General features: G+C 34.3%; 1 protein-coding gene across 2 annotated transcripts; it reads left to right on the top strand.

Annotated features, from left to right (window-relative positions):
* Nucleotides 1-3,731: 3,731 nt before the first annotated feature.
* On the top strand, nucleotides 3,732-7,890 carry LOC111018536 (small ribosomal subunit protein uS8my). Of its 2 annotated transcripts, XM_022294645.2 has the most exons (5): nucleotides 3,732-3,924; nucleotides 4,040-4,197; nucleotides 6,344-6,504; nucleotides 7,498-7,570; nucleotides 7,649-7,890. In XM_022294645.2, exons 2-5 carry the CDS (start codon nucleotides 4,068-4,070, stop codon nucleotides 7,723-7,725), a joined length of 441 nt encoding a protein of 146 aa, XP_022150337.1. In that variant the 5' UTR covers nucleotides 3,732-3,924; nucleotides 4,040-4,067; the 3' UTR covers nucleotides 7,726-7,890. The 2 variants fall into 2 exon arrangements, with proteins under 2 accessions (XP_022150337.1, XP_022150338.1); XM_022294646.2 differs by having other exon boundaries at nucleotides 3,735-3,924; nucleotides 7,498-7,890.
* The last annotated feature ends 941 nt before the right edge of the window (nucleotides 7,891-8,831 follow it).

The raw sequence follows: 8,831 nt of genomic DNA, 5'->3' as shown, positions 1-8,831 counted from the left end.
ACACTAGAGACCATCTTCTCTATGATGATCAGAAATAGCCAAATGAGCCTTTTGGATTGGCTTAAGTCCAGGCAACTTGGCAGTCGAAGCCAAGCTGAGCAACATATTACCGTTTGGCTGACCTACGTCAAGTACAACCGACTTTGAAGAGCACCTACAAGTGCAAAGGTAACGAGGATGTTCTCCGACAAGACGCTGCTATTTGGGATTTTGAGTTTGAATAAATGAAAAGAGTGCAAGTGTACACTCATCACAAGTTTTGCTTTAATTCTTTTTAAAGTTTCAAGTCTTGTATTTCATTTATAAAAGTTTTCCAACGAGTTTTATCTTCCTTCAAGCTCGAAAGAGAAGAAGGTTAAGCTAGGACTCATTGTACTTTTGTTCAATTTCAATTTCAATCAATGGCAATAATTTCTTTTATTTCTATGAGTATTTTCTGCACTTTAACTATACACTAAATTAGTTTTCAACTTCTTGTGAAATGCTTTAGGAAATTTCATTAAAAATTTAACACGAGAGAAAAGCTCTAGGTAGTGCCGGACTCTTCTGGTTAACTCCTCAACATGTTTTCTCAAGTGATTTCTTAAATTGGCCGCTAAGGAGTTTTATTAAACCGAAGCATAATACTGAAAGGGTTAGACTAAGTGTTTAATATGGAGTTAATATGAAATGTATGTTGACATAAGCACATAAAATATGATCCTGGACATAGGTCCTCTGACCTATAAAAGAATTTGAGAGTTGGTAGTAATTTCTAGGTTTTAATCACGTATATACATATGACTGGTGGTTGCTTTAGGCTCTGATACAGCCAAAAACACTTTGTAATAGGAGTAGAACTCAGTTTCCAGTAGAAGTTAGGAAAGCACCTGACACATTTTTCATTCTTGTGTTATTTTTTTCAGTCAAAATGGTAAGGGCAATCCTAAAGGTAAGCAAGTAGCCGGCCAAGGGCGGCCATGAAATACGATCCGAGGTGGATAAGTTGAGCGATAAGTTGGAGAAAGAAATCGAGGATCTAAAGAAGAAGTATAAGTCTGTTGATCAACTTGACTATATAGAGCGAGAAGAACCTCCCTTTTCTCTGGCGATCCTCGATACTCCAATCCCTTCGAAGTTTAAAGCACTAATGATGAACCCTTATGATAGCTCAGGTGATCCCATCTCATATGTTGAAGTTTTCAAAGACAAGATGGATTTCCTTGTGCCAGCAATGTCATCAAATGTCAAGCTTTCCAGATTGTCTTAGAAGGCTCGACACGATTATGGTGTAAGCTGAAACCTAAGTCAATTGACAACTATCAATAGTTGTGGAGAATGTTCATAAATCAGTTCCCAGCTCTACAACTGATGAAGCTGTCTCCTTCCCACCTCTACACCATGAAGCAACAAGACAAAGAGTCCTTTACAGACTATATTGCTCGGTTCATGGATGAACACGTCAAAGTAGTCAACTGCTTGAACGACATGGTCATGACATACGTTAGCTTAAATGACAAGGATCTAACGATAGACCTTGAAAGCAAGCCCCCCTCGTCGTTGAAACGAAATGCTAGTTCGAGCAAGGCATTATATTGATGGACTCGAGTTGTGGAAAGCCAACAGAGTGAAGCATAACAGTTGAAAACAAGGACAAAGACAGTAAGTCAACTATGCGGAGGAAGCGACATGGTGATGATCAAAGCTCCCATTGCTGGTTATACAACGACTAATCATAAGACCAACGAAGCAACAAGAGATCCGACTCGTTAGATTGGCGTGGTCCAAAATTCGATAAATATACTCCGACCATCGTCCCAATCACAGAGATATTGGCTGCAATCAAGGATAATGGTTTTAAAGGTATGCTTTCTTCGCCGAGCAAAATTTTTCGTCCATCAAGCAAGAGAGATAAGAATAAGTATTGCCAGTTCCACAAGGATTATGGACATGATACCTCGAACTGCTTTGATTTGAAAGAGCAATATAAGATCTAATTTTGTGTGGCTACCTCAAGAAATATGTCGGCAGCAGAGATTGATCCAAGCCAGCAAAATCCAATAAAGATGACAAGCAAGAGTGTTCAAGGTCACCTCAGCGCAACAATGAGCGCTCCTTGTCATCAATACGATCTATGGAGGCTCAAGTGTGGGCCAGTTGGGCAACAAGTGAAAGACTCTGGTTCGATAAGCCACACACGAGGTACGTATCTACTACTCCAAAGAACTGACCATCTTGTTCTCTTTGATGAGTAAGACGTGCTTTATCAACATATTTAGATAAGTGAACATGTCAAGTGAGTATTAATTGACGCACGAAACCAAACTTGCTTGACAACAAAATCTAACGTAACTATTAATAAAATTCATTTATTCCAAGTAAGTATGTGATTGAAATGTGTTCAAATATGTAAACAAACTAATAATCTAGGTTTAGATACTATTTTGATTCTTATACTTTCAACTTTAGTTCATTTTGGTTTTTATACTTTTAAATGGTTCATTTTGATTTTTAATATACTTTCAACTTTTGTTCATTTTAGAGCAATACTTTCAAAATTTATATATATTTTTTTGTCTTTGTATTTTTTTAAAACGACTGTTTTGGTTCCTATTAATTTTTTTAACACAAATTCTATACAAAACGAAATTCTTTAATATAAAGCTATGACTATATTTCAAAAAATTTATTGAGTATAGAGACCAAAATTCTTTAACACAGATTATGATTTAAAAAATGAGATAAAAAAATGAAAGGGTCAAAACGATCCCTAGAGACCAAAATAAAAGTTTTGAAAGTATAGGAAGCAATATAGATAAAAGTTAAAATGATAGAAGTCAAAATGAACAAAAATTGAAAGTAATATGACAAAAATAGTATTTAAACCAATAATTCAATACCATGTCAACTTTTTATCAACAAAATTTATCATATTTTTCTATGGAATGATTAGGTTATATTTGGTTGGCAATTTTTTTTTGTTGTGGTTGTTACATTCACTTAATCAAATGGATTTAATGAAATTGGTTTGACAAATTTGTTTTTAAAAATGGGATTATATGATCCCAATAGTAGAAGTTTTGTAATACAACATTCTTTATCTTTTTAGTATTTTTAGATTTTGAATTTAAAATTTTGAGGGATAAAATTATATTAAAATATAAAAAATTTAATAAATATATTATTTCAAAGTTATAAATTCATTTTATTTTTATTAAAATTAAAACATGAATAATATAATATGTTATAAATTATATATCAGTTGTAAAATAATAATTATACAAAATTCATAACAAAAAGTTAATAAATTAGTTAATATTATTTTAGATTAAACTAAATATTTAGGCGGAGAATCTATATAATTAAATTAAATTTACCCAACCCATCAACTTAAGCTTTTAGTTGGGTGATGGTTTATTCATTTTTAACATGGTATAAGGGTCCAAGCAACCGGTCCAAAAATGAGATCTGGTCAATGAATCAAAAGAGTCACAAACCAAAAGAGCTACGATCTTGAGAGCGCATGTTATGAATCCTACATTGAAAAGAGTAGAGACCTAATATAGATTTATAATAGACATGAACTAATCTTTAAATTACCGAATATGCTGCCAAAGAAGTTAGCTTTCCCAACCCAACATTACCAAGCGCAGACCATTTTGATATATTTAACCGTAAAGATTGGGGGGAAATTGAAAAATTGATACAAACAATAAAATCAAAATTATATATTTAACCTAAATTTTATGGTTTTTGAAAATTAACCCTTCAAAAAATTATCCACAGAGTAAGAGCGCCGAAACTGGGCTCCAATTCCGGCCCTCCCTCTCCCGCCGATCGGTAAATTTTCGAGTCGTCTCTCTCGAGGTAGGGCTTAACCATCCATCGCTCCGCCGTCATCCGGCTTTTTCCCGGCTGGTTCGCCGGATTTCAAAGCGGCCGCAGGTAAAATTTCAATCAATTTCCTCTTCGAAGTGGTTTTTGCCACGAGTCTTGCGCTGGAATTTTCTCGGTAATGTAACAAAACGCCATGATTGAGGAAATTTTGATTTCGTCTCAGGTTCTGTGCTTTTCGTGTACTGTAAGACATGGGAAGGAGGATATTGAACGATGCTTTAAGATCTATTGTTAATGCTGAGAGGAGGGGGAAATCTATGGTGGAACTCAAACCCATTTCTACTGTCATGTCTTCTTTCCTTAAAGTCATGAAAGATCATGGTAAAACTTATATTTCTCTTGCTCCTGGATTCCTGAGTATTGATCGGTTGCATGTTGGCATTTCCCTCGTGTCGAACATTTCATTATGCTTTAGTATACTCTTTTTATGCGGTTGATTTATTTTTCCCCCCTGGTTTTCGACCTTGTAGTCTGGTGAATGTGATAGTTTTGTGGATAATGAGTAAACATTATTTCAAGATGTTTTCCTTGTCAACTTGTCTTTCTGGTTTTGCTAGAATGGCCAGAAGTTGGAAGAAAACTTGGTAGTGTGGGAATAGACCTTTTTATACTCATTTGTCGTTCCAATTTTTGTTTCTGACAGAGGAGGTAAATGTTTTGCAATGAAGATCAAATAGAACATGCTCTTATGAAGCTCCAACCAACTTCTGCTCACGAGGGATATGATTTGTTTTCTTAAAATTTAAAACCAAACTTTCTTAGAGAATGGAAGGGTCGTTTTTAAGAAGATTTTCTTTTACTATGTATAGGACTACGCCTATATTTACATTGGCTTAATTGTAGATTCTCCGGTGCTTTGGAATTTGAGTTTTAAACCTCTTTTTTGCTGTGTATAGGACTACGCCTATGTATAGGACTACGTCTATATTTACACAACTCAGTGATTTGAAATGACCTTGGAACTTACATCCTAGATTATTGAACTTCTTCAGTTTCTGATTAAATAGAAGAATAGGCCAACCTAAGTATGATTTTAGTGCTAGGTTTGCCGCCAGGATAAGTTGGAAGGTTTGAGTTGTAATTGGCTGTTTGATACACAAGCTGGCCTATATCTTCAAAACTACATTGAAGATTTTCCAGTGTCTAATTATATTAACTCTGCAGAATGTGGTCAATGACTCCTTCAGTCCTTCCTGCTTCCAGGCCCTGTGCAGCATGTTTATTCTAATTTTTCTAGGATTTAAGCAAAGTGTGGGAATTTGTTCAATGCATTTAAATTGAAACTTTTTTCTTCAATTCAACTAATCATCTCATATCAAAATTGAATTTTATCAGTCATGACTGCAAGTAATTCATAGACCAAAAAGTTTGGCATCTACATATCCTAGAGTGTACATTTTTTTTTTTTGATAACCGGGAGTTATAGCTTTGCTCCTCTATAGTTAGGAGTACTCGTTTCCGCCCTAAGGCTCGGACCCGAGAGAAATCAAGGATTTTTGGTATTAAGTTCACTGGAAGGTTCAAAATTAAGACCTCTAAGCCAGTATGATCCAGTGTTTTTGAGGCACACCCGGGCGCTCGTCTCAGGCGAGAGGCGAGGTGTTTTCGCCCAGGTGCGCCTCGCAAGGTGCCCAGGCGAGGCGCTCGCCTGTCGCCTGAGGCAAGGCGATCGCCACCTTCAAGGGGGCGATCTGCCTTATTTATTTATTTTTTTTTAATTTTTTATGTGTTTTTTTTAAACACCCTCCCCTGAGCGACCCAAACCCTATCTCTACCTCCCCTCCCTCTCGACATTCACCTTCATGGGCTTCAAGCCTTCACCACCATCAATCTCCGCCGTTGCTTGTCTTTATTTGGAACTAAACTTATAGAATTTGGTTATTTTATGTATCTTGTTGACATTTACTATTTTGGTATTAATTTTTTTAAGGTAATTTATGCACTATATATATAATTTTTACTTATTTATTAAGGTGCGCATCGCTTCAATCGGGCGTCGCCTTTGTATCGCCTCTTGCCTCAAGGCGATTAAAGGGCTTGTCGTCTTGCTGTGCGCCTCGAAAACATTGGTATGATCAAGAGACCCCAAGCCTTTGTCAATCGGGCTGCCCCTTGGGGGTAGAGTGTACCGTTAGAGACCATTGTAATTTTAATGGAACAGGGAGGGGACAAATTGAAATACTTATATAATATGAACACCTTACTTTGCTAGTAAAGTACGAAACATTTCCGCGATAAATTTAATTAATGTTGGCATACTACTAATTTCTTTTCCTTTTTAACCTCGCTTAATTGGTATTGTGATGTCATTGAATTGTAAACTAATATCTCTTCACTGTCGATTATGGCAGTTTTATAAATTGACATTTTCTAAATAACTGTTAATTTATACTTTTTCTTTTCGTTAATAATTTTTTAATTAATTATCCTACTTCTCATTTATGGTGTTGTCAAATTTTATATGTAGGATATATCAAGGACTATCAAGTTTATGATCCACACAGAGTGGGAAGGATAACAGTTGAGCTGCAAGGTAGGATCAAGGATTGCAAAGCTATCACCCATAGGCAGGACATCAAGGCAAAGGATATTGAAGCTTACCGATTACGAACACTTCCAACACATCAGGTGTTTTATTTTTTACAATTGCATAATGTGGATGAATTGGGATTCAATCTTTCCCACTATTTCCTCAGTTTTTATTTCGAATTTAGCCCTTAAAATTTGATAGTCGCGTTGATTAGTCCCTTGATTTTAAAAAGTTTCAATTACATTCTTAAACTTCGAATAGTACTCTACTGTTAATATTACTAATAAAATGATGACATTACATAGTAGGGTTTTCTAATGATAATAGTTGAGCTAGCTTAGGTATTCACGAATATCAGGAAAAAAATGCATAACATGTCTATTGGATAGATGGTATTTGATTTAGCACAACATTACAAACAAATGACAAAAAAATTAGACAAAAAGTGGCATGGTCTATAGAAAGAATCTGATACATTATTAAGGAAGAAATGCACTTGTCACTTTATTTTACAAGGTGTCAACTTTCTTCTGTTATCTGCCTACAACATTATAACAAATCAATCACTATTGGTTTAATATGCATGTCATATCATCATATTATAAGTTTAAATTGATATAACCATCAAACTTAAGTAACTAGGTTTGCTTATTCGAACTATATAGGTACTTAATCCGGCAAGTCTTGTTAGATTAACCAAATTTATTTTGTAAGGAATACAAAATTCTTTTGTAACTACAGTCTCTCTACGATCCTTCAAGACTGGAGAGTTTTGCTTTGCGAGCTTTTTTTGGGAAGGGGCATCCTTGTTACCATCCTTAGGCTGTTCTTTTGTTCTTTGTCCTTAGGCTGGTCTTTTCCCTTGCCGAATTGTTTTCTTATCCAAAAAAAATAAAGATTAACCAAATTTCTCGCTCTCTCTCCTCTCTCTGCAGTGGGGCTATGTTGTGATTACTAAATTACTTATTCTGATTGGATAGATACTTGATCGAGTAGTTCTTGTTTATATACGTATTCTCATTGGATAGATACTTGACCGAGCAGTTCTTGGTTATATTAACCAAATATTCTACTCTCTCGTCTTTCTGCAGTGGGGTTATGTTGTGATTACTACTCCAGAAGGCATCTTGGACCATGAGGAGGCAATGAGAAGGAATGTGGGAGGTCAGGTTCTTGGATATTTTCATTAGAGAGCCTCCTTGTTTTACCTGTTCCCTTATTGAGATTATGATTTTTTTTCAGATGTTTCCCATCTTGCATTGGGTTCTTATGGCTTAGTTTTCTTATTTGTGTCCTCCTGGTTTTGTTGCATCAAATGATGTATGCTTTAGTCAGATAAGGCACTGTTGTCCCTTTCTTTATTTTTATTGCTCCCACCGGTAATGTATCCATAATAAGACGTTTTTTTTATCGAGGGTCGCGAGTCACAATGACTTAGATACATTGATTTTTAGTTTATGATGATTTCATGAACTACTAAACAATAGTAGTGTCTTCGTTATAGGTTGTGGTTTCGAACTTAGGTAGTGTAAAAAAAAAAAAAAAAGACAATGGTTGAGACGATCTTCCAAATCTTGTGTTTAAAATAGTATCTCTTAATATCTTGTCTGATTCGTTTTAGGTTCGTTTGCGAAATTAGAAATCTTATTTCTAACCCTTTTAATTTTAAGAGATACCATAGTTTTTCTAGACATGGTTAATAGATGCAAAGTTTAAGTTTCTTTGTATTGGAAATGAGAACAAGTATACTTTGGGTTCATAAACAATTAATTTTGTTACTTCTCAAGGTAAAATGTTGGGTTTAAATACTGTTTTTGTCCCTATTTTTTGTTGTACTTTTCGTTTCGATTCATTTTGGTCATTCTATTTTTAAAATGTCTATTTTGGTCATGTGATTTCAACGTTTGTTCATTTTAGTTGTCCTTCGTTTTGGTTCCTGTTCTTTGAAAAATGACATTTTTTTGCCCTTATTTATAAAATTTTAACACAAATTTTGTACGTAATAAAAATCTTTTAATATAAATTTATAGCAACGTTTCAAGGACAAAGTATCATGTTAAAATAAATGAGATAAAAATGAAAGTTAAAGGGACTAAAATGGTCATTTTTTAGAAATATGGAAATTAAAACGAACGTTTTGAAAGTATGGGGACTAAAAAATATTAATACAATTGAAAGTATATAGATTAAAATAAACGTTTTGAAAGTATATAGACCAAAATGAACAATAAACTTCGACCAATATGGACATAGTTTAGTAGTTTAGGTACTTTACACCTTCCTTCAAGAATTTAAGAAAATAAAAAGTTTGGACTTAAGCTTTTTAATCTACATTTATTAATTAAAAAATTAAAATATGATAAGATTAAATAAAGTAATTTTTTTTAAAATTATATGAAATCCTGCCAAATTTGACCATTTTAAT

The sequence above is a fragment of the Momordica charantia genome, assembly GCF_013281855.1.
Source record: "Momordica charantia cultivar OHB3-1 chromosome 7 unlocalized genomic scaffold, Mcharantia_2.0 BLBB01000007.1, whole genome shotgun sequence".
NCBI lineage: Eukaryota > Viridiplantae > Streptophyta > Magnoliopsida > Cucurbitales > Cucurbitaceae > Momordica > Momordica charantia.
Note: the sequence above shows the minus strand (reverse complement) of the source record. Positions and strands in the feature narration are given on the sequence as shown.

What these genes read in the sequence shown, in the direction of transcription:
- LOC111018536 (XM_022294645.2), top strand. Translation starts at nt 4,068, where the DNA reads ATGGGAAGGAGGATATTGAACGATGCTTTAAGATCTATTGTTAATGCT. An exon ending in GAACACTTCCAACACATCAG is followed by an intron (nt 6,505 to 7,497) that starts GTGTTTTATTTT and finishes GTCTTTCTGCAG; the next exon opens with TGGGGTTATGTTGTGATTAC. An exon ending in AATGAGAAGGAATGTGGGAG is followed by an intron (nt 7,571 to 7,648) that starts GTCAGGTTCTTG and finishes ATTTTTTTTCAG; the next exon opens with ATGTTTCCCATCTTGCATTG.